This window comes from Acomys minous (genome assembly GCF_964271855.1).
Source record: "Acomys minous genome assembly, chromosome: 3".
Lineage (NCBI taxonomy): Eukaryota > Metazoa > Chordata > Mammalia > Rodentia > Muridae > Acomys > Acomys minous.
The window spans coordinates 142,398,355-142,423,912 of record NC_140485.1 but is presented as its reverse complement, the minus strand read 5'-3'; the positions used below and the strand labels follow the sequence as shown (position 1 = coordinate 142,423,912).

The following is a 25,558-nucleotide window of genomic DNA, read 5'->3' as shown; positions in this document are numbered from 1 at the left end:
CCTCCACCCTCTGCTTCCCTCCCCTGCCTCCCTTCCCGCAGAGCCAGGCCTACACAAAGTGTCGGGGGTGGGGTGGGGGGTGGTGAAGGGGGGCCGTGGGGGCGTGTGAGAGCGGGTGCAAGTCTGGCTGGAGACTGTACTATTTATATACGCCGGGGCTCCAGGACAAAGAGGGCAGATCCGAGTCACCCCCCTTCTGCAGCCCCAGCGTCGCCCCAATCCGCTCCTCCGTGGCTTTGATTTCATTCCCTCCTCCCCCCAAGGGCTGGCAGGTGCGGGGGTGGGAGCCGTCTCCGCGGGAGCAGCGTCGCCAAGGTCCGGCTGCTGACGTCCGAGCCTGTGCTCCTGTCAATGAACAGCAGCCGCTGCCTGGGGACTGCTCTGGCAACGAGGCTGCAGACGTCATCGCCTCCTGTTGGACGCGGGGAGGGGGGGGCTGTCCAAGCATCGGTGTCGCTGGCTTAAAGGAAAACTCTCTAAGTTCCAGCAGCCGGGGAGAGTGGCTCTTCAGAGCACACGCACCCCTGCCCCCATGTCAAGTGCACACGGGCCCGGGCACACGGGTTGTACACTCGCATACGCACGCACACACATGCGTGTGCACACACACGCACACTCGTAACACACTCTACTTCTAGGTGTGTGGGTCTAAAGTTGCTTCCGTCACGAGAGGCTGGGCTGAGATGGACCAGTCTTCATTGGTGTCTAGGGAGCTCCTAGCTGCTCTCCCAAGGACCCCAGAAAGGCAGGCGGGAGAGGGTAGCATCACTCCTGCCTTATTAGAGTTGTCTTCCCCTTTTGCGAGATGACCAGCGCGGAAACTCCTACTCCCCGGAGCCCTTGGAATACGACTGCTGCATGTGAGCATCTTGAACAGGTCCTGAACTTGGGCCACCCGGGTTCGGCAACTTGTTTTGAGAAGCTCTGCACCCACCTTTCCCAGAGACTTATCTGCACAGCCCGCTTTGAATTTGTGATCTGGAAATGAAGCCGAGAGGAGTTTTGTACTGGAGCATACTTTGGCGGGTAAGTTGATAATTTTTTAAAATCTATCATTAACCACTGAGGGTCCAAAGGGGGATGAAAAGAAAGGAAGAACAGAGAAAGAAAGAAAAAGAGAAAGAAAAGAAAACTTATTTGCCTGCAAGCTTTCCAGAGTAAGAAAATGTGCTCGTGAGCTATGGGTCAGTATTTGTGGACGTGACCGGGTGAATGGGGCCAGGAGTGCAAGCGATAAGCACTGGAGTTTTGTGGCCAGCTCCGCAAAGCTTTGCAGGGGAGGTAGGAGAGCCTTTAGCCAACCCCATGACAAGCGACAGCCTGGGGCTCATCACTCAGGGCTCTTGGAGTTGCGGAGCTGCAAGTTACAGAGCAGACTGCTCCCCAGCTGCATACCGCAGCGGCTGGGCTGCCTAGCCAGACTTGCAGGTGCTTCTGGAGGTGGCACAGAGAAGGGCCTCTGGTCCTCGGTAGGGACTGACGTCCCTGCATTGGCTATCCCTGCCTCTCCTCGTTACCCCAGCCCAGTCTCTTTTGCAAGATATCACATGATGCCACAAGGAAGGAGGGGGTCCTGAATCCCTAGTGTCTAAAAGCATCTCTGTTGCCTTTTGTAGCATTTATTTTATTTTATTTGGCAATGCATTGAAACCATATCCCAAACATTCAGACCAGACACCTCACACTCTGAGTGTGGCTGTCTCCCCCACAGCCACAGGCAGGCTCCTCATAGCCTGGCAGGACCAGGAGTGCAGAGAGGAAGAGAGAGAGAGAGAGAGAGAGAGAGAGAGAGAGAGAGAGGGAGAGACCCCACCCAGGCCCCCTGCCACCTTAGTAGGAGACCTCTGAAGTATCTGAGGGGTCCCTTTTCTTGGGTTTTGATTTCTCCTCTCAGCTCCCCATTTTAGTAGAAGGAGTAGAAGGAAAAAGAGGAAGGAGAGAGGGAGAGAGGGAGAGGGAGAGAGAGAGAGAGAGAGAGAGAGAGAGAGAGAGAGAGAGAGAGGAGGGCCACACTGTTGGGAGCACTCCTGGGGGCTCCGCACAGGTCCCTGCCTCCTCTGCCTGCCTTCCGGATCCCTTCCTGCCTTTCGGTAGCAGTTTCTGGCCATTTCCCTCCCTGGCCTCGTCTCCCCACCCCTTTCCTCTGCACCTAACCCCACCTTCACTCTCCTCTCCGAGAGGGGAGGGCCAGGGGGAGGGGAAAGAAAAAAAACCCCAAACCCCAGGCCCTGGGCAGAGATGTCGAAGAAGCGCAAAGCCCTCGAGGGCGGAGGAGGTGGAGGAGAACCCCAGCTCCCAGAGGAGGAACCCACTGCCTGGTTTGGGGGCAGCAGCGAGGAGCCAGGTAGGGGGGAGGGGGAGGAGACAGAGGACTGAGCACATGCGGAGAGCTTTGGAGCCGAGATGCTCCACAGGAATGCCCCAGTCTTCAGAGCAACTGGGTAGACTTACCCACAGATGGGAAATTGGGGGTGGGGTGGAGAGGAGCTGACTAGGCCAGTGCTAGAGACCCGGATCCCTGCGAACTTAAGAGCACACTGAGAAAGAGGCTGGGTGGCAAGTGAAGGAGGCAGGAGGGGCCAGGAAGGGCCGGACTGAGGATGCTGGCCATTTCCCCTCCCTGCTCGCCTTGTCGTCTGTGCACCTAGGTGAAGACCCTATTCAGTGGATATGTGGCCTGTGTTGGTGCCTGGGTGCAGGGCTCTGCCTGGAGGGAGGGATGCTGGTGCTAGCCGGCCCCTGGTGCCTGTTGCCGATGAGGACAGCAGGGAGGGCCCCTGTCTTCTCCCATGCTTCTCCAATCCAGGGATGTTGAGGGCTGCTGCGTCATGAGGAATCTTCATCCTCTGCACGGGCAGGGCCTTGGGTCCTCCTGAAGTTGGAGGTGAGGGTTGAGCAGATGGAGTGGTACATTTTCATTTCAAGGGGAGATGGAGAAGGAGAGCATTTGGGTTCGTCTCTGCCTGGAATGATACCAGAGAAAAAAGTGAAGATGGAAAATTTCCCTATGAAACAAAAGTGATAGTTGGAGCCTCCGACTTCCACGCAAAGGCAACCTAGACAGGCACCTTTGATTTCACTGAAAGCATTCTGGATTTGCTTAAAAGGAGGCCCAAATGATGCAGTCAGGCCTTTCCTGGGTTGTGGGGAAAAGGAGAAGAGGGCTGATGAGGCTTTATTGTTGGGTAAGCTGTAGAAGATCAGCTGGTGTGAAGACTCACAGGGCTGATGGGACCCAGGTGGGTGGGCAGGTTTGAAGAGCGGCTCTGCCTGCCTGCTTTCTTCCCTGCAGTCAGCCCCATGGTCTTGATGGAGGCAGGCTTGCCAGAGACAGAGCATCAGATAGATGCCTGACGTCTCCAAGATGGAGTCCTTGGTCCATCTCCTTTGATGTCACAATGGACATGGAGTTACAAAGTCCCCCTCTCAGAGGATGTGGAGCTCTGGGCGCGCTCAGAACCCTTTGCAAGGCTCTGTAGCATTGAGAAACTGAGGGTTGGGATGTGGCTCCCTCTGCCCGCTGCATTTGAGAGTTAGTGGAAGTTGATTGATCCTGCCCAGCTGCCACGGAAGAGGTGGGCTCTAATGACTGTGCACTTTTTGACGGTTTGTCGCTCAGTTGCGACTGTAGGACAAGCCTCAGCATTGCTTACATTAATTTTGTTGGGTGTGTAGGTAGTTGGTAGGAACTTTAGATGTTGCTGATATTTGAATGGTTGGTGTTTTTCCATTGTAGTAAAGGAATGATGCCATACTGCTATGGAATCCGGCTGATTTATCAACTCTACATGGCGCAGTGTTGCTTTCGACCTAGCTTTGCTCTTAGGCAAGAACTAAAGAAGTCTATGGGAAGTGACCTCACTATTATGGTGATAACCCCTGGGGTATTTGTTATGTTACTTTCATTATTAATGAATGCAGTTCTAAGAAAAGAAACAAGAATCATGTTTTGACAAACATTTCTTTTGTGTGTGTGTGTGTGTGTGTGTGTGTGTGTGTGTGTGTAAATAGAATAAAACAACAACCTTTGCTGTAGGGAGCCCATGCTCCCAGTTTCCCAGATGTTGTGGGCTCTACAGAAAGTTACTGAAAGTCACAATGGGCAACAAACATTGTGTACATAGGTGTCCTCCTCTCAGAGGACGCGGAGCTCTGGGCGCGCTCAGAACCTTTCACCAGGCTCCATAGCATTGAGAAACCAAGGGTCTGGGTGTGGCTCCCTCTGCCCGCTGCATTTGAGAGTTAGTGGAAGCTAATCCATCCTGCCCAGCTGCCACAGAAGAGGCGGGCTCTAAGGACTGTGCACTTTTTGACGGGTTGTTGCTCAGGACAAGCCACCGCATCGCTCACATTAATTCTGTTGGGTGTGTAGGTAGTTGCTGATATTTGAACGGTTGGTGTTTTCCCACGGTAGTAGGGGAGTGACTCCATGCTGCCATGCTATGCTCACTGCATTCAGAGATTATCATAATTTCAGAACACTTTGCTTTTTTTTTTTTTTTCAAACTTATGAAACTTAAAGACTTTGCTGTGACCTTTGTACTTGGTGAGTCAGAAGAGTATCTACAGGTACTGAGCTCAAGAAACCTTTAAGGGTGTGGACACTCAACTCCCAGGTTGTGGCTACTTTTGCTTGGGAAATGGAGAGTGTGGCATCTAAGCCATGATGCAGGCCAAGAGAGGTAAGACCTGTCTGTGTGTACACTATGGCCATATGTGTGTATGACTATTGCTTTGGCAAATGGGGAAGCGTACCTGTGGGTACAGGGTTTGAGTGTCACGTGGTCCTTGCGTGTGGGTGAGAGGTTAGTGTCCCACTTTGCAGACTCCATGCTGTTTTTGCTGTGTTCCTGTTGGAATCTAGGCCAGATTGATGGCTGACCTTGACCCCTGAGGGCTTTTCTGAACTTGCATTGAATGGAAAAGCTATGTGTTTGTTCATCCCGACCCTGGAAAATATAAGTATGTATAAACTGAAGCAGTAGAATGTTGGATTTTAGTGAAACTCACTAGTTTCAAGATGATATTATCAACATCTCAAACATGAAGTCTGAAATAGACAGCCTTGTAAGGGAAGAGTGGCTCGGGGCCTTGGGATTTCAGAACAAAACCCTACTGTTCCTTCAGTTGTCTTTACCTAGAGTGCACGCCATGTGTGCTTCCCACCCCCTGCCTCCAGCCTCTAGCAGGTGTGGGGTCCAGGTCCCGTGCAGATGCCTACTTCTTGGAGATTTCCTAGGAACATGAAGTTAGAGTCCTGCTGCGTCCCTGGGTACCCACATGGGTGATTTGGCCTCCTCGCTATCCTTGGTGAATCTATCTTAATAACCGGTTATATGGGGAAGTGAGGCAAGCCATCACAGATTTGCCCGAACATTTATTGAGGTGTCTATTGAGGTTCTTTTTTTTTTTTTTAATCTATGAACATGTATATATGTATCTATAAAATCATGGTCATAGGTGCTGGAGAGTTGGCTTAGAGGTTAAGAGCACTGGATAATCTTCCAAAGGATCTGGGTTCAATTCCCAGCACCCACATTACAGCTTATAACTGTAACTCCAGTCCCAAGGGATCTAACGCCTTCTTTTGGCTCATGATCATTGACATTAAAAATAGGCATGAACCTTGGAAGAAGGAAATTATGTCAATGACAAAACTATAAAAGCACGCATGTTATACAGTTAGGGGACAGAGTTTTTCAGGTGTTTTAGTGCTTGTGTTGGTTTCTTTGGCTACACACCATAGAGGAGGCTGTCATCAGGAGTGTCAAAGATGGCGTAGGAAGGTGGTGAGTTTAGGGGGAAAGAACAAGGTGTAGAATGGGATGGGATGGAGACTGAGTCTCCGCTCTTGGGCTTGACTCTGCCCCTGAGCTTTTAATACAAATTACTTTTATCTGAAAGATTAAAGGCACCCTCTGTCCCCCTTCTCCACGCCCCCATCTGTGAAATCAGATCTTGAGTTAGACAACCTTGCTGGTAGGTCTCTTTGGTAAGGGATAGAGAAACCGACGAGGAGCCCTCTGAGAGGTGGGCGCAGGACAGACCAGCTCTGAGCATCCTGGAAGCCATCTTTTGACCCACAGTCTACTCTATGGCAACCCAGGAGTTTAAGATCCTCAGCGCTCTCCTGACAGCTGCCCCTCCCCTCCAGGGAACAAATAGGAGGGTTACGTAACAGCGCTGCCTTCTAGCCCTTCAGTGGCCAGACTGAATAATACAAAGGGAACTTTGCTCCTCAGGTAAGCAGAAATTATCTTCACCTGCTTAGCTGGAGGCACACGCTTAATAAAGAACTGTTCAACCATTCAACAAAAAATCCAGTCATGAGCACTTCTACTTCTCATTTCTTCCCTGATGAGTATGAGATAGCAGTCACAGTGACCAGCACAGAAGGATGCGCAGAGATGCACAGTACTCCCTCCTCCAACCTTGTCGTCAGGCCAACCACATTAATGTAGCCAAAGGTCATGTGGTAGGGTACCCTATACCGTACAAGTCTGTCTTATTTAAATGTGGGCACCTTCCCCACTTTTCTCCTTCACTCCATTTTATTCACTTGCTTGTGTTTTGGAATTTATCAGCATATGCAGATCTACATTGTTTTCTTATTTTTTTTTTTTTAAAGATTGACTTGTTTTATGAATTTGAGTGTTTTGCTTGTGTGTATACGTACCCACAATATGCATGCTTGGTGCCTGCAGAGGTCAGAAGAAAGCCTCAGAGCCCCCAGAACTGGAGTTACAGACAATTGTGAGCTGCTATTGTGGGTGCTGGAAGCTGAACCCAGGTCCTCTGCAGGAGCAGCAAGTGATCTATTTCTTTAGCCTGACCTTTGTTTCAAAAAATTTGTCTGCGTTCTATCCCATGGTGCAGTAGCCCACAGCTGATTTAATTAAGCCTTTATTGAATAGTATTTAAGATAATAGCACTTCACCTTAATAAATAATGCAATAAGCAAGCGGAGAATGGCTATATAAATTTATATGTTTTAGAGTCCTGGCTATAGAAAGTAGGTCAAAGATGTGATCCCTGGAAGGCCAGTTCACTCAGACTTGCCCCACCTGTGGTGTCAGAATTAGGGTACAAGGCAAACAGTCCCTCAAACGAGTGGATAAAATGTTCAAACTGTAAAGTCTTTACTGAGAAGAGATTACATCTACAAATAATTTCTTAATGATTTTTTTTTAATGTGTTTGAGTTTTTGCCCACATGTATGTTTGTGCGTCATGTGCGTGCAATGCCCTTGGAGGACAGAGAGGGCATCAGAGCCCCTGGAGCTGGCCTTACTGGAAAGCTGGGAGCCACCTTTTGGATGCTGGGAGTCTCTGTGACTGTGTGGGAAAGCACCCTGGGTCAGCTACAGGATCCCTTAGAGCTCTTAGCAGCTGGTCATCTCTCCAGCCCCCGCAAAGGGTTCTGTAGACCACGAGATGCTCTTCGCCTATTTTCTTAGGTAGATGCTGGACCATTGCTGTGATGGTTAATGCTGATTGTTGATTACACTGTTAACTTGATTAGGTGGAGAAGATCCTGGGGGATTAATAAAGAATATTTTGAGGGAGTTTGTCATGACATTTCCAGAGAGAATTAAACAGGATCAGGGGAGATGCAACCTAAATCAGGAGGTGCTCTCCCATAGGCGGGGGACCCAGAGAAAATAAGAGGTACTCTATTAACCAAAAAATTTTAAAAAATTATTTGTCTGATGTTTTTTTCTTTGCTTGAGATAGGGTCCATGCCTTTTATTTTTCCTTGACACAAGCTAGGGTCATCTGAGAAGAGGGAATCTCAGTTGGGAAAACGCCCCCATGAAATTGACCTATAGGCAAGACTGTGCGGTATTTTCTTGATTAATGATTAGTGTGGGAGGGTCCAGTTCACTGTGACAGTGTCACCCTTGAGTTATATAAAAAGCAGGCAGAGCAGGCCATGGGATTGAGCCTGTAAGCAGCACTCCTCCATGGCCTCTGCATCCATCCCTGCCTTCAGGCTCCTGCCTTGGGTTCCTGCCATGGTGCCCCTTACAGTCCACTGTAATTTGTAAGGAGAGATAAACCCTTTCCTCTGCAAGTTGCTTTTGGTCATGGTGTTTATCACAGAAATGGAAAGAAAACCGGGGCAGGGTCTCATTGTAGCTCAGGCTGGCCTTAAATTTCCTACGTAGCTGAGGATGATCTTGAACTTGCTACCCTCCGCTCTCCCCTCTACCTCTTAAGTGCTGGGATTATAGTAGTGTGCTACCACACCTGGTTATGTCTAAATCATCATTGGCAGATTTTGTTCCTGATAAAAGTCCCAGATGAGATTTACACACCTCAGAGTTTTTCAATTTGGGTAAAGAAGCTTATAATGAGCTAGATTTTATTTTCCTTAATAGGTGTCAGCACACATGATTTTGGTTGACAAATACAGCGGCTGTCCCTCCCTGCTTCATAGAGTGTGACCCTGTTGCATTTGATACTTGTGTTGTTGATAATTCTAAAGCTCTGGGACTGCTGGGAAGGGGACAGGCCTGTCTCCGAGGCTGGAGGTAAGGAGGGGCTTAGGTGACACTGCCTGGGCAAATGTATGTCTTCTTAGAGAGGACCCTCCCCGGTTAGGAATCTCTGCCCAGGAAAGCCCCGTTTAGTCAAGAGAGGTCAATTCCTTTGTCTTCCCTGCTGCTGTGACTTTTATTTCTGTCTGTCTCTTTGGGGGTGCTCACACATTGATGCACGATGACAGCCATCTGCTGGTCCCCTTTGTGGCTAACCTAGGCCAACTGTGATGTAGAGCCGAAAGGGACAAGTGTGACTTTATGTCACCCCCTCCCCAACTCTTATGTGATAAATCTCATACTAAGTGATAGGGGCTGTGATGATTTGGGGGACTTCCGGTCACCCTAGTTTTTATAGCAGTGCACCACAGGAAGCAGCTCTCCTTGTTTGGAGCCATAGGCTGACAGTTGGAGCTCCAGAGGCTCCTTGGTGTCAACACCTAGGGTTTCGGTTGCTGTAGATATGAGGAGGTAAAGTACAGATGGACCCTGGCTAGCAGGTGGCCGATGAGGGCCTCAGAGTGCAGGAGTGACGCCATCTGCTACGTGTTCACTGTTGTGTCGTATGAGAGGTGACCCTGGTTGGACCCCAGGGACTTGGGTAACTCAGAACAAATTCTTAAATGTCTTTGACCAAGCTTTTCCGACAGAATCAGTGCGGTCCTATCTAGGTCGCTGGGGTAGGTGTTCACAAGCACCGCACCCACAAATCCTCGAAGACGCGGGTCCTGGAATACCTTTGGAAATACAGGCAAGGGTTTGATGATCTCCTGGCTATATAAGATTATGCTGTTGAAGGTCCTTTCTCTCCTGAAAGTATCAGCAAGGCCCCAACCTTAATCTGCATGTGTGCTACATTTTTCCTTCACTTGAAGTCAACTGGGGCACTCAATCTCAGTCAGATCTGAGCTTCTGTCTCTCACCTGGTGACTTGGGATTTCAGCAAAGGTTACTGGATATTGTCACTTTCCAGTTTCATGTAGGGCCCAAGAGATTTCAGTGTTTTGGTCTTAATAATAATAATAATAATAATAATAATAATAATAATAATAATAATAATAATAATAGAACTTTGCATTTTAAATGATAAAATAGTAACAATTATGCCCATGTAAATGTTACTTTAAAGAATAGAGAGTCTGTTTTAGCCCTGCAATAAATGTCTAAATGTGTATTGAATAGAAAAGTTTGCCGTAACACACAGGAAAAACATCCGTATGTGTCTGACAATGTGTTACTTTAATGTACAACTATCTCTGGCTAATATTAACCCTTAAGCCCACCTCGTCCAGTTCCTGTCCAGCGTCTTACCTATTTGGTTTCTAGGATCACTGTGATTGTCTGGAATTAGTGCAGTAGAGGCACAGGCACAACTGAGATGTCAGTCAGGCCGTCATGACCTCAGAGAGACAGTGCTGAGCACAGTGTGGCTGTGCCCTGTCTTGCAACCTTGCTTAGTAATCATTTAATAGTTGAGCAGACTGACTCAGGCACGAGGCCCTGAGCTTAGATCCCTGGCAGGCATGTGCAAAGCTGTCTCCGACTGTGTGTGCCCATTACCCCAGCACCATGAGGCACGTAGAAATATGGGAATTGTTGGGGCTCACTGGCCCGCTCCAAACCATGAGGGATAGGTTTAGTGAGAGACCTTGTCTCAAAGGAATGGGCTAGAATGCGGTACAGGAGGGCATTTGGTGTAGTCCTCTGGCACCCATAGGAGCTTACACCAATGCACATATTCACACACACACAGCAGTACAGACACATACACAAACATACATGTGAGAGAAAATCATTTTATTTCAGGTGGTGGCTGGTTTACAGGACAGTCAATTTAAAATTGTTAAGCAAACATGTTATTGAAGAAAAACATTTCCCGCTTATCAAAGAATATGAATTACAAAACACAGACAGCCCCCTCCCCTAAAACAGCAGCAGCAGCAGCAGCAGCAACAACAACAAACTCCCCAACTAACTTCAAGGTAAGACCATGTCACTGTATCCCAGGGTCAAAGCTGCTACGGCTGTCGCTGGGCCTGAGGAATGACTCAGGTGATTCCTATCCCTTCTTTAGAAAGCTGGGAACTCTGGTGCACACTGTGATACCCTCCCTGGGGACATGGACACAGAGAAATCACTATGGCTCAGTGGCTACCCTGCTTAGCCTAATCTGAGAGCACCATGCTTATGAACTACACTGCCTCAAAAACCAGGGCGAATGGCACACAGTGTTGTCTCTGGCCTGGGCACAGATGTGCACACATATGTACACACACCTGCACACGCACATTTTATCTTGCCCAGTTTATCCAGGTAGGCCTTGGGCCCTACCAGTGTCACACCTGCTCTTCCCCCAGTGTCACACTTGCTCTTCCCCCAGTGTCACACCTGTTCTTCCCCAGTGTCACATCTGTTCTTCCCTCAGTGTCACACCTGTTCTTCCCCAGTGTCACATCTGTTCTTCCCTCAGTGTCACACCTGTTCTTCCCCAGTGGCACACCTGCTCTTCCCCCAGTATCACACCTGCTCTTCCCCCAGTGTCACACCTGATGTTCTCTCAGTGGCACACTTGTTTTTCCCCCAGTGGCACACCTGTTCTTCCCCAGTGGCACATCTATTCTTCCCCAGTGGCACACCTGTTCTTCCCTAGAGGCACACCTGTTCTTCCCCAGTGTCACACCTGTTCTCCCCCAGTGTCACACCTGCTCTTCCCCAGTGGCACACCTGTTCTTCCCCAGTGTCACACCTGCTCTTCCCCAGTGGCACACCTGTTCTTCCCTAGAGGCACACCTGTTCTTCCCCAGTGTCACATCTATTCTTCCCTCAGTGTCACACCTGCTCTTCCCTCAGTGCCACACCTGTTCTTCCTCAGTGTCACACCTGTTCTTCCCCAGTGTCACACCTGCTCTTCCCCCAGTGGCACACCTGTTCTTCCCAATGTTACACCTGCTCTTCCCTCAGTGTCACATCTGTTCTTCCCCAGTGGCACACCTGTTCTTCCCTAGAGGCACACCTGTTCTTCCCCAGTGTCACATCTATTCTTCCCTCAGTGTCACACCTGCTCTTCCCTCAGTGCCACACCTGTTCTTCCTCAGTGTCACACCTGTTCTTCCCCAGTGGCACACCTGTTCTTCCCCAGTGTCACACCTGTTCTTCCCCAGTGTCACACCTGTTCTTCCCCAGTGGCACATCTGTTCCTCCCTCAGTGGCACATCTGTATTTACAGCCTCCTCAGAGCCAGGCAATAGGGAATATACCATCAATTTTCAGTTAAAAAAAATCAAACTTCACTTAATAGATGCATTGCTAGAGTTTAACCGGTTTAGTGAAGTCCCCCCCCCCCTCCCTTCATTCAAACAATAGACTAGGGAATCCTTCGAGACCTTGGCTGCAGAACATTTTGAATTGGTCTCAATCAGTGTTTTCAAATTCTGGGTAGCAACCTATTTGTGGGTCATGAAGTCAATTTATCTTAACTGTATTTTGAAACACTGAATAGGGTGGAAAGAAGAGGAGGGAAAAGGTGGGGGGAGAAGGCACAAGGGGAGGGGAGTGTTAGGAAGGGGAGGGGGAGATGGGCTGTGCTGTTTAACACCAAAATGTACGAACAACAATTTTATAGTAATTTCAAAAAGTAACAGTCCCTACCCCATTTCACTATACAGAGTTGTGGGCTAGATAAATTTTTTCAGATATTATTGTCACAGTTGAGATACAGCAATGGCAGAATTGTGGTGGCTTCTTGGCAAAAAATTAATAAGTAAGTTGAGACAAATCTTGTTTGGTTAAGGCTTGTGTTTTATTTATTGTATGTGAGTGCTTTATCTGCAGAAGAGGGCATCAGAGCTCATTATAGATGGTTGAGAACCAACATGTAGTTGCTGGGAATTGAACTCCGGGCCTTTGGAAGAACAGGCGGTGCTCTTAACCACTGAGCCATCTCCCCAGCAAGGCTTGTGTTTTAAAGCACCATAAAGGTCCTGGCACCCTGGCACAGGAAGTCTTCAGCTTCCTGTGTGGACGACAGAGCCTGGTGTTGGTGCCTGCCATCAGATGGTGTCTCTCTTGTCTGGGCTTGGACTTCCCAGAGGCACTGAAAACACAGACAAACACAGCCAGGGCTCTGTCCAGTCAATCTTCCTAGGATGAGCACCAGGGTAGGTGCCCTACAAATACGCGGAGGGGTGGGACACACAAGGGAAAAGATGAGTGGGACAGAGAAGGCGGGAACACATGGGTGCTTCGTCCAGGCAGAGACAAGTGTGCCACAAAGCTTAGTCCCCGCGAGGCCTCAGGTGCCAGTCCCCAGCAGTAACTGGAGTCCCTGCTTCCCAGCGTTCAGTACAGAATGTCCCCCATGTCCTCACAGAGCGAGGGGCACACTCTTCTCTCTAACATCAATTTTATACTCTCAAAAACTTTTCACACCTAATTCACAATCTTTATTCCAATGTGCTTGGGGAATAATTATGTCTTATTTTTCTTTGAGTGAGATTCTTTGGGGCTTGCAGAGTGTAGCTTTTCTTCCCACCCCCTCACACTCCAGGAGGCTGGACTGTGGCATCTATTATTTCCGCCTTGATTGCTGTAGGCCGAGGTGTCACTTCTTATTTAATAGTTCAGCGTGTTTAAATTAAACTGGGAAACGCGGAGAAGTACATATAGTCCTTTAGTTTTTCTCCCATCAAGAGTGAAACCTGACCGGCGCACATCAGAGGCAGAGGCACAAAAATGAGAGCGGTAAATGAAAGCAGGTGGCTGCCTGCGTGCCAGTTTGCAGAACCAAACCCAAATCATCTCTGGGAGTGTTCTACACCGCTGCAGGCCTCTGTGCTGCACTAGCTCCCTGGCCTGGCGCTAACTTTTCCAATTTATTTCTTTTGATGATTAAAAAAGGCCTTTATTTATTATATTCTTTAATAAATATGCCTCTGTGTGTTTGTGTATGTGTGTGTGTGTGTGAATGTGTGGGTTTTTGTACATCAATGCAGTACCTATGGAAACCAGAAGAGGGCATCATATCCCCTTGAGAAGAGTACCAGGTGGCTGTGAGCCACATAACAGGTGCTGAGAACCAAATCTGGGCCTACTGTAAGAATCATATGAGTTCTTACTTGCTGGCCCATCTCCCCAGCCCCCTAATCTCCTTTTTAAAAGTGAGAAGCAACAAATCACTCTTGTTTTGCCTCCTCTGCCCCATCTTCAAGAGCAAATATCTGTAAAATTTGGTTCTTTAACTGTCAAAGCACAACAAACAACTTGGGGCTGACTTTGGAAGAGAGACAGAAAAGGCAACAAAAACCCCATTGTCACTCAACCACAACGTCTCACAAAAGAGGGGGACGGGCAGGACTCGGTTTTCCCAGCTCTTAGGAACTTCCAGTCTCTGTAGGAAGATAAAAATGTACCAGCAGCGAACATACAATCTTATGGGACCCATCTGAAGCCGTGTAGATGTTTCTAGAAGGGAGCCCATTCCTCTGGGACTTGGATACTTTGGGTCATGGACCACTTGCAGTGCTGAGAGTCACATGTTCTTTGTGTGCTATTCCTCACGTGCAGTTTTAAGCTCTGTAAGCAGGTTTGAGCCCCTTTGTCAGACAGGTTCCCTGGGAGTTCCTTCTGGTGACCCTGTGGACGCCAGCCAGTCTCTCTGATGCTTTTGAAGGTAAATTTTTAAAAAATCAATTTAAATATTATTCATTTTTAAATAAAAGCTCAGTACAGAGCTAGAGAGATGGCTCAGAGGTTAAGAGCACTGAGGTCCTGAGTTCAATTCCTGGCAACCACATGGTGACTCATAACCACCTATAATGTGATCTGGTGCCCTCTTGTGGCCTGCAGGCATACATGCAGGTAGAACGCTACACATAATAAATAAATCTTAAAAAAAAAACCCTCAATACAACAGATAAACATTTAAAAATATCATATATAATAAAAATGTCTTTTATGCCATTTAGTAATATTCCAAAAGTTTCTCCAAATAGGTATTTTCTACTTCTTCAGTCTGTCTTTAGTTATCATCTCTTTCTTAAGACCAGCCCATAATAGTTGGAGACATTCATATTCTTTTTAAAGTTAAATTTGTTTATTCTCCCCCACCCCGTGTGTGTGTGTGTGTGTGTGTGTGTGTGTGTGTGTGTGTGCTTTAAAAATAATTCATTTATTTATTTTGTGTCTATGAGTGCTCTCTCTGCATGTACACCTGCAGGCCAAAAGAGGGCATCAGATCTCACTATAGATGGTTGTGAGCCACCCTGTGGTTGCTGGGAATTGAACTCAGGACCTCCAGAAGAGCAGGCAGTGCTCTTAACTGCTGAGCCATCTCTCCAGCCCATGTGTGCATACTTCTTATGGTACCTGTGGGAAAGCCAGTTTTGGGGAGTCAGTTCTCTTCTCCTGTGCGGGCTCCCAGGATCAAGCTCAGGCCTGGATTAGTTTTGGATGCAAGCTCCTCTACCCTCACAGCCATCCACCAGTCCTTTCAAAACTTTTAAGCAGTAGACTTTTATGACTATTTTAATAAACAGAATTACATTTTGAAACAACCTCAAACTTGCAGAAAAGATGTATGTACTTCTCACCTAAATACAGTATGGCCTTCTGATTAAACGGCCAATGTATCTCCCCATGGTAATACAGCATTCCGGACCAGGCAGACACAGGGCCGTATGCGTGAGTACAAACGCGTCGTTATGATGTAGCCTGGAAAGTGGAAGCTGAGAGGCTGCTTTCCGTGCGTGGTCAGGCTCCCCTAACTGCCTTGTTCTCACTCTAGGATCTTGGCTAAAATATCTAATGCTGGCTTTGTGCTTGCCCACCCTACTGATGTCATCTGACATTTGTATTTGTTACTTAGATTATTTTTCTCATGTTCCTCAGGTAGCTAATACTGTAGTTTGTATACTGGTCCGCTCCTCCTCAGCCTATGGCATTGCCCAATGCTCCCAGGATGCCAGGACATAGTAAGAGTGATAAAGATTTCACGGGGTTGCATCTCAATGTCCCCATTTGTCATGGTGGTGGCTTTTGAGCAGAGGCAGGTGATTGGCATTAAGGTACAGCTCTTAAGTGAGACCAGATCCCACGGCAGCCAGGTGCCTTAAACCTTCAGATGGTTTTAGGGTTGCATTTCCTATCTCCTGGTGGGGTCTGAAAGGCCCTGTATGCTCCTGGCCTCAGGCCTTTCTTTTTAATCAGGAGCAGATGTTGGAGATGGGATTTTAATCAAGTGGCTTTCTAATTCCTTTGGATACAGCCATGGGACGTTTCACTGTCATCTGCTAATCATCCTTAAGGTGCCTCATCAGCAGGGACCCCGGGTTAGACGTGCTAAGCCTCTCCATATCACCATGGCCACTGGACTGGGATTCAAGAATTTGTATGCAGAAATATATTTCCTCCTTGCCCTATCTGGCTGCTCTGCACACGTCTGGTTCTGCTCCTCGCTGTCTCCAAGAAGGTCACATTCCTTGATGTATCTGGGGCTTCTTTTAGAAATCTGTTTTCGGTAGGGGGTCTCCTGTGAAGGGAGGGTTGGCTGTGGCCGGCCTGGAGGAGCAGTTTTGGCTTGCCATGAGTCATGAGTGAGGATGGCTCCACCTGTCACAGGCCAGAGGGCATGGGCGAGGTATTTCACAGGACTCAATCGATGCATTTGGGTTGGTTAGGGCTGGTTTGTGCAGGCGCACGCTGGGCGTCCCACACAGTGCCGAGCTGGCGTTCTGCCTGTCCCAAGTTGTCTCTTCCTGTTCTGCAGAGGTTATGTTTAGAAGACAGAGCTCTCCTGGGTGGAAGCATTGCCACAGACCTCAGGTCGAGCTCAGCCGTTCTGTGCTACTTCCGGTCATTTTGGGGTTAACCGGTGTCTTGTGCCTCCTCTTCATCCTGTAGTCTCTCTGCCTGGAGCGCTCACTGCTCAGCACCACACAAACTTCTCACAGTGTGTTCAGCACTCGTGTGTTTAGCTCTTGGGGAAAGTCAGTGAATTTTCTACTCAAGAATGCAGCTGTGAGGCCAGGGAAGCGACTGTGTACAGAAGGAGGGGCCTGCTCGCCCACACTGTAGAGAATACAGGAATGAGCACACATGCAGAGAGTCGGGGGCAGGCAGGCCATCAGTGGGTCTCACAGCAACATGGAGGCCCCAGAAGACAGTAGCCAAGCATCACCGGGCAGCCTCACAGGAGCATGGAGGGTGCTGGTTCAAGAATTTGAAGACAAATACCTACCATCCAAGATAATGCTTGGGACCATTGTCCTGCCCCCTCGCCCCTGCCCCCCCGTTTCCATGACACCCACTACCTTCATTTAAATTATTACCCCCTTGACGTATTTACTTATAAAATACTTATCACCTTTTAGAGTGAAAGGCTAGTATCAGTGACTTTCAATTTTTTTTTCAATGGCGAAACACTTCTATTGGTTTATTTATCTGTTTGTTTAATGTCAACCTTCCTTATCACAGCAACTGTGGCTTGCGACACAGGCCCAGGTTGAAGCTCAGGGTCTCTCTGGGGACGAGGAGGACCCTCAGGACACAACAAAAGTTTGCACCCCTAGTGATGGCGGCCCCCTCTTCTCAACCGCTTTCAAAAGCATGGCAGTCACAGTTTTGTTTTGAAAAACATGGAGGATTTGGTGGAGCGTGTAGAGTGTTGCCCTCTCATTCAGTTTCACCTTGTGTTTTTGCTGTGTCCTCCTGGGTTTTCCCTCATTTATTTATCGATAACCGTAATTCTTCTACTGCTGTTGTGTATGTTCTTATAAACTGTATGTAATCTCTTTTGGAATAAAGTCTGAGTGAAAACAAAACAAAACAAAACAACAACAACAACAACAACAACAACAAAACAAGACAAATGGCTCCAGGGAAACAGAGAAAGACTGTCCTTTGGGCGTATGGTCCTCCCTCCTTCCCTCATTCTTTGCACCTGCTGTCCAGCATCCAGGGCTGGATAACAGCTACAAATGCAAGAACATCGAGCAGATCCCAAGGAGAGGGAGGGCAAAGGGCATGAGTGCAGAGGAGAGACGGAGGAGGGTAATAGTGAACCAAGCCCCTCATTCTGAGGCACCTCCTGGCAAGTGTGCAGGAGACCAGTTCCTGGGGAAATGACCCACAGTGACCCTGGGGTTTTTAAAACTTCTGCCTCGGAGCACAGCTTGGCGGAGCATATCCACATTTCTGCAGACATTGTGTCCCCATGTCCCCAACCTTCCAACCCCCCACTTTGGTTTTGAGATGAGGCCTCACGAACAGCCAATGCCTTAGATCTCCTTGGGAGATCTGGTCTCACCTCTGTAGTTCCATGGTCAGGTGAGGGAAGATGTGCATGCAGGTGCGCAGTAATGCCTCTCCCCGAGGCCATCAGTCAGGCCTCGTGCAGCAGGATCCACAGCTCACAGGACATCGTACATAGCCGTTATCAAACCCGAACAGGGAAGGCACACCTCCATTGTGCCCTCCCCTCAGAAATGCCTTGTGAGTCACTTGGCCAGGGAACATGCTTTAGGACTGTCCGGTGAGACCCGGCAGCTCTGCATGCTCAGGGGCAGGCAGTAGAGTCACCACGTGTCATGTGCTCGTGTGTGACTACGCTATTTTCATGTGCTTCCAGGTGCAAGCACAGGCCTAAAGCCACAAACACATCCGACTTCCCAAGCAACGTAACCGACACAGGGCCACACAGGGAAGGTCTTGAGTTAGGGTTCAGGGAAGCAGCTGCATGTCTGGGAGCAGCAAACCCCAAAAAGTTAGTCGGGGTTCACCCCAACAGAGTTCTTCCTCAGCTACCCAGCTCACAGCCCTCCCGCACAGCAGCTTGAGGCTCACACTCCCTGTAGCGAGAGCTGGACTTGTGTCCTTTCAGTGTGGCTTCTCCTCCTAGACCCTATGAGGCGGCCACACCTCCACCACGTCATCCACCTTTGGGAGGATGCTTTGCTTCCGTAGCCATGGCAGTTGCGCTTTTCCCTCCTTTTCATCCCTTAAACCTGTCCTATTGCTGCTGTTGGATTTCGGTCCTCATCATCTCCTACTTAAAGACTCCAGTTTCCTCATTTGGTTTCATTAAAAAAAAATCTGTATACTGATTCTTACAAAATAAAACACTCTCCTGTTATACCCATGTCCTGGCTAGTTTTATGTCAAGTTGACACAAGCTACAGTCATCTGAAAGGAGGGAGCCTCAGTTGAGAAAAATGCCTCCATATGATCCAGCTGCAGAGAATTTTCTTAATTAGTGACTGACGGGGGAGGGCCCAGACCATTGTGGGTGGTGTCATTCCTGCGCAGGTGGTCCTGGGTTCTATAGGAAAGCAGGCTGAGCAAGCTATGAGGAGCAAGCCAGCAAGCAGCACCCTCCATGACCTCTGCATCAGCTCCTGCCTCCAGGTTCCTGCCCTGCTTGAGTTCCTGTCCTGACTTTGTTCATTGATGGAACAGTGACATGGAAGTGTAAGCTAAACAAATAATTTTCTCCCCTTTCTTATTAAAAAAAAAAGATTGCATACCGTTTACAAGAACACACTCTCCACAGTGGTGCAGAAGGGTCAGACAAACCATCATTTCCTCCCCAAGTTGCTTTGGCCGTGATGTTTCATCACAGTGGTGCTATCCCTACTTAAAACAAGCCCTCTTAATCATGTGAGTGGCTGGCCTTCAGAGTTAAGATTGGCAAATATTCCTTTTATTTGAAATCCCTCACATTGGTCATAGCTCCCGCTGTCCATCTGATTCTGCCCTTGTCCAGACTCTGCCCTTCTTCTGCTCTTTGCTGTTCCTGCTGTGGCAAGCATCTCCTCTTTCTTTAGTATACTTGGTCATGCATTCTTCATAAAGAGACATTTTCCCAAAAAGAGCTTCCACTGTCTCCTATGTCCCAGAGCATTTTACTTACATTGCACAGTCAGTTCTGTGTGCTCGGGAGAAAGCAAAGGCCTAGCTAGAGTGCTTGGGTGTGGAATTTCACTTGCACAGCTCCCTAGAAATTAGATCTATACATAGTTCGGCATTGCTTCATACTTGGGCCCATGTCTCATAATGGTTGATAACCCTTAGGCATAGCACGACAGTCGGAAAACAGTACGATCCCCAGGCGTTATTGCTGATGGTGATGATGGTATTGAGAGATGGTGGTGGTGATGATGGTGATGGAGATGTTAATGCTTGATAGTAATGGAGGTGGTGTTGACTGTGACAGGGACGAGGATGATGGTGGTGATTGTGGTGGTGATGGTGGTGGTGGTGATGATGGTGGTGGTGGTGGTGGTGGTGATGGTGGTGGTGATGGTGTTGATGGTGATGGTGGTGGTGGTGGTGGTGGTGGTGGTGGTGGTGATGGTGGTGGTGGTGATGGTGGTGATGGTGATGGTGGTGGTGATGGTGTTGATGGTGATGGTGGTGGTGGTGGTGGTGGTGGTGGTGGTGATGGTGGTGATGGTGATGATGGTGGTGGTGGTGATGGTGGTGATGATGGTGGTGATGGTGGTGGTGGTGGTGGTGATGGTGGTGGTGATGGTGGTGGTGATGGTGGTGGTGGTGATGGAGGTGGTGGTGGTGATGGTGGTGGTGGTGATAGAGGTGGTGGTGGTGATGGTGGTGGTGATGGTGATGGTGGTGATGCTGGTAGTGCTGTTGATAGTATTGGTAATGATGACAATGATGATGGTGGTGGTGTTGATAGTGGTCACAATGATGCTGGTGGTAGTGGTTTTGATACTGGTGGTAATAATTCTGATGATGGGAAGAACTGGTGACTGACTTCTCACCAGATGCTTGGCTCAGAGTAGACTTGAGTCTGTGCAGCTATTTTCCCACAATTCCACTTGCTCCCTGAACTAGATGGAACTTTCTCTGTAAAACTCTCTCTCTGTCTACACCAGCAATTCCTCTGCCCTTGTTCCCAGTTTCTCCAGGACTGCTCCTAGGTGAACCTGTTAGGCTGGTGTCTGCTTTGCAAACCCATCAGTGTGCCCTGCAGCCCTTTATCACTGCCCCACCTCCACTCCTCACTGCAACCCAGGTTCTTGGTGATGCACTGAGTCACATGGCTTGTCCAACTGTGGAGTTGAAATTTTAACCTGTCTGGGATTCAGGGCCCTTTGACTTGAGGTCTGTGCTTTCCCTCTACCAGGGACCACAGGGTATCCTGTTTCTGTGCTGCGTCTCTCCCATGCTCTTGCCTGTGTCCTGGAGTCTCTTGATGGGTGAGTGTCACAGAGGCTTTTGTATTTTATTCAAGTCCCCTTCCCCTGGGCCTTTCTGTGGTATGATTCTCCAAAACTTTGCCCTGAGTACCAAGAAAGCTATTTTGTAGAAACTGCCAGCCTATCAATTTGATCTTGGTACGCCTCTTAGCCTCTACTATATCTTTCTTGTAAGTTTTTATCTTCCTTTCCTGTGGTCCTTGATTCTTCCATATGGGCTCCTGGCATGGTTGTAGGGGTACAGCAGTCGGTCTTGCCTCAAGGTTATACTTATAAAATCACTTCACTTTGGGGGCCTCTGCTTCCTCTGGGCAGTGGGACTGGCCATCTCTCATCAGAGCGACCAACAGTGATTTCATCCTGGTTGCCCCTGCATTCATTTGTGCAGGTCCAGCTGCTGCGAGGGTTGGAGCACGGAGCCCCGGTGTGCATCCTTCACTGGCTTCAGTTGGTGGCTGCCTGGGCCTGGCCCCTTTAGAGGCTGCAGGGTGCACAGAGGTGTGTGAGTCCTACTCCAGGGATCCCCAGAGCATCTCCATGGGGGCAGATCACCACCCCCTCTTACCCACACCACAGCTCTTCACAGTTCCTCCCAAACCAAGGTGTCTAGATGGGAAATTACCCAGGGCCTTGGATTTTAGGGTGACTGCCATGCACACTCTAAAGACAGCGAAGAGAGTTGCAGAATCTCTGTGTGACTATGGTATGCCTCTCACACAGCCATGGAGGACTGGCATGTGGAAGGCAGTGGACACATGGCCCAGGCTATTTTTATGGTCAAATATATATTTTTTCCCATGTCTTCACAAAATCATTAGTGAGGGAGAGACATGCTGGGATTCTGGTGTGACCTCTTTCCTTTCCTCTCCATCCTCCCCCCATCTCCCACTTGTCTCCTCCTGCCTGACTCCACCCGACGGCAAGAGAGTATAGCTTTCTGCAGGCCAATATGGAATCCATTGGCTGGAGACAAAGAGTTGAACATTCTTTAGGAATGGCCTCACCTTGGCTTCGACCTCCAGAGGACATATTGCAAACATTTCACTATTATATATGGCTGCTGTCTGCCAAGAACAGCCCAGAGCGGAGGCGTTGAACCTCAGGCTGCTGGTTCAGAACCAAGATGTGACAAGCTATATGTCTGCACCTCATCCCATCCTTCAGCTGACCTGAGCCGCCATGCTGGTGTAGAGCCTGGCATGGAGTTAGCTCGGCAGTGTTACCCTGCAGTTGTTCCAAGAGTGCTGTGTGGCCTTCAGTTTCTCCGAGTGACTGGGACCTTGAAAGGGATAAGGGAAACAACCAGGAAATAAAACCTTGCGGGGTGGTGGAGGCAGAGGGACATTGTAAATGGCTCTGACTGGCGTTTCTGTCTGTGTGTGCAGGTATGTGGAGGCTGAGGGCTGCCTGGGCTGCTGTTTCCTATGCAACACCAACTTTAGGTCTTGAGGGTCTTTCATTTGTCCAGGGGTTAGCAAGTAGACCAGACTGGGTGAGTCCCACAGATCCGCCTGTCTCCCCAGTGCTGGGAATTCAAGTGTACCACACCCATTTTTTAAAAAAAAAATGTTAGTTTCAGAGAGTCTAACTCAGTTCCTTCTACTTACAACTTGAGCACTTTCACTGGCTGAGGCATCTCCTCAGCTCCAGTGGTGGCTGTCGAATAATGCATCTGTGGGCTGCCCTCTGGGTTCCCAGAATTTAGCACCTGGCTTGGTGCCACCCCCCACCCTCACCCCCGCCAGTGCAGGGTCCAGCTTCTCTTTGGGAAGGGGAGTAGACAGGATGTGGCAGTAGTGAAGAACCTAAGCCACTGCTAGCCCCTGGGGAGCCATGTCTCCTCAGTGCCTTTGCTTCCAGCCACAAGGAGCGGAAGTGAAGGGAAGAAAGAACAGAACTTCAAGCCAGGGTCATCCAGGAGGCGGGGCTCAGATAAACTCCACTGAACAAAGCCGCAGCAAACACAGCCATAACGCCCGCATGGAGGAGTTCCTTCTGAGTTATAGTTTAATCTACAGATGTTTTCGTTTCCTCGGAAAGCTTTCTGCACCCACAGGCCAAGGCCAGGCCTGTGTCTTTTATAAATTTTGCATTTTATCTTCCCAGAGTGTGGGACAGTGCCTGAGATGGCGTGATGGCTTAATTGATGAGGAAATCCCGGTGTGAAGTGGCTTGCTGATGGGCCTTGCTGGGTGCTGGACTTGAATTCTTCCAGTGAAGGCATATGAGGGATAATTTGGTGTAGTGACTACAGAGAGGCACTGGGAACTGCCGTAACGGTCATTAATGACAGGTGCTCCGTGGGGGCCTAGGAGGAGACATAGGTGAAGCTGTCAGGGAGATATGTTCACACACACCTGGGAGCCCCATGGGGTTAGAAGGTGGCTTCACCATAGCATGTGCTCCTTTCCAGCCCAGATCACAGCAGGGCGGTCTACTCCATGGCTGGTTTGGGCCTTCTGGTCAACCTCTGATGCCATTCACTTCAACAGATTCTGAAGGGACAGAGCTTGGATGGGTACTAATTGCTATCTAGCCAAGGATTGTAGCTAGTTAAGGGCGCATTAGTTGTCTGCAGAATCTTGGGAACCCACTCACCCATGACCCTATGGTGAGGTTTGAATTGTCTACTGTTTTAGCCCTGGTCATGTGCTCCCACAACACAGAGCGATGTCCCGGGGAAGTCCTGGTCCTCCTGCCTCTAGATACAGTCATACTGTGAAACCAAGTGAGGCCCACAGAAGTAGAACAGGCAGAACCATGCCACAGGTCTAAGCAGGAGGTTCAAGGTAGTTCCCACATTTAGTTGAAGGGCCCTTTTATTTTATGTGTGTGAGTGTTTTGCCTGCACGGGTACTATGTGCCTGCCTGGTGCCCATGGAGCTCAGATGAGGTCTTCAGACCTTCTGGAACTGGACTTAGGAATGGTGTGATCCATGTGTGTGCTGGGAACTGAACCTGGGTCCTCTTCAAGAGAGACAAGGGCTCTTCACCGACGGTTATCTTTCCAGTCCCTATGAGTGGGTTTTTTTTTTTAAATTAGAGATCCACACCTTGAAGAAAGAAGGAACAGCCCGTGTGAAGGTCCCATGACAAGAGAGGTCATCAGACCTCAGATCACTGAGACCATGAGGGACTTATGCAAGGCTGAGACCTAGGGCTTACCTGGCACGCAGGAGAGGCGGCAGAAGTTTGCAGCCAGGAGGGTCCTAACCAGTTCCATTTTTTAGATGGCCCAGTTGGAAGTATTTGGAGAAGGAGGCTGAAGACGGCGGAGGGCAAAGGGAGATGGTTTGGATCATTGCTAAGGCCTAGATGAGGAGAGGCAAGGAAGCCAAAAACTCAAAGAGATGGGGTAGGAACCAGAACACTGCCAAATGTTATGTGTATTTTCACCCTTTCCTCCGCGGCAACCCCACTCAGAGAGCATGACCTTCAATGTCAGGCCACGATGAACACTTGGCCTGACACGGTGCAGCCCCATCAGCTAGGAGAAGCCAGGAACTCAGTAACTTTCTCAGTCTTGCCGCCCAGATGGGCCTGGCCTGGGCCAGCAAAGAGAGCCTGGTAGAGATGTGGGGCAGATTAGAACTGGCCGGAGGGACCCATGTGCTGTGGGCGGGCTGCCTGCTGGCTGAGATTTGCTGAGTAGCAAAACCTGGCTTGGTGAATGAGCGAGTCCTTCCCAACAGCTTCTCCCTTAATTACCTCCAGCACGGAACTTTGAAAACAGGAGCCTTCCTGCCTCCTTGAGGTATAGAGGCGGCAGAAACCTGCTCTTGGAAACCTTTAACTCCCTGGAGAAGGAATGATCGTGCGCAGCCTTCCAACGTGCTCAGTTTTTCATCCAGGGGCATCTAGGATGAAGGTAAAGTCAAGAGGATTGTGGGACAAAGGGATGGAGGGAGCCCAGGTCTTTGATGACAACATTGGCAGTTGTCTCTTTCCTCTTGGTGCCTTGGAACAGTGGTCCTCAACTTTCCTAATCCTGTGACCCTTTAATACAATTTCTTATGCTGTGGTGACCTCCAATCATGAAATTATATTTTTAAGTTTCTAATTCATAACTAATTTTTCTACTGTTGTGAATCGTAATGTAAACATCTGATGTGCAGGATGTCTGCTATGTGACTCCAGTGAAAGGGTCTTTAGACTGCCCCCTCCCAAGAAAATGGGTTGCAACCCAAAGGTTGAAAACCATTGCCTTAGAAATACCAACCCCTACTGTTCTGGACTCAGGTAGTTGGTTCTCGGTCTCTCCCGGATGCCCTCTGTGTAGTAGGCAGACATCTGGCTTGGTGTGTAGAATCAAATCCATTGTCTGCACCTGTGTGCGGCTTAGTAACTAACTACGCAGCAATTGCCTCGTGGCCACAAAGTCTACTTTCAGGTGTCCTAGTTTAACAATCTGTCAACAAGATGCCAGAGTACTGATGTGGGCGGGGGCCGGGGGGCAACACCATGGTCACTGTTCTTATAAAAATAAGTGGTCAAGGGAATGGGAGGGAAAGATAGCAGCAGGAAGGAGTCATGTGAAGGATGATGAGTGGCACACGAGCTTACTGGAAGTTTCCGTGGCACAAGGGCCGAGGGGCAGGGCAGACTTACCCATCCCCCGGTGGGTCCCTGGCCCTCCAGCAGAGGGCCTCATCTTGGCTGGGTGGGCTGCTGTGGTCTCGGTGCTCAGCACCATTCTGTCGAGACTGGAGCTGAAGGCTGTGGCTTCCAACCTCTTCCTAGTTTTCTGTGTCTCTTGGGAAAAGAAAAGAAAACGCTGGAGATTTTATTGTGACAGAAATATTTGCAT

The 25,558-nt window shown here is 49.0% G+C and overlaps 1 protein-coding gene across 1 annotated transcript in view; it reads left to right on the top strand.

The window, feature by feature from the left end:
- The first annotated feature begins 1,960 nt into the window (after positions 1 to 1,960).
- PDE10A (phosphodiesterase 10A) overlaps positions 1,961 to 25,558 on the top strand; it is a 422,490-nt gene continuing 398,892 nt past the window's right edge. Inside the window, exon 1 of the mRNA XM_084777845.1 lies at positions 1,961 to 2,344. Within this exon, the coding sequence (XP_084633971.1) occupies positions 2,239 to 2,344 (106 nt within the window). The 5' untranslated portion in view covers positions 1,961 to 2,238. The remainder of the gene's footprint in view (positions 2,345 to 25,558) is intronic.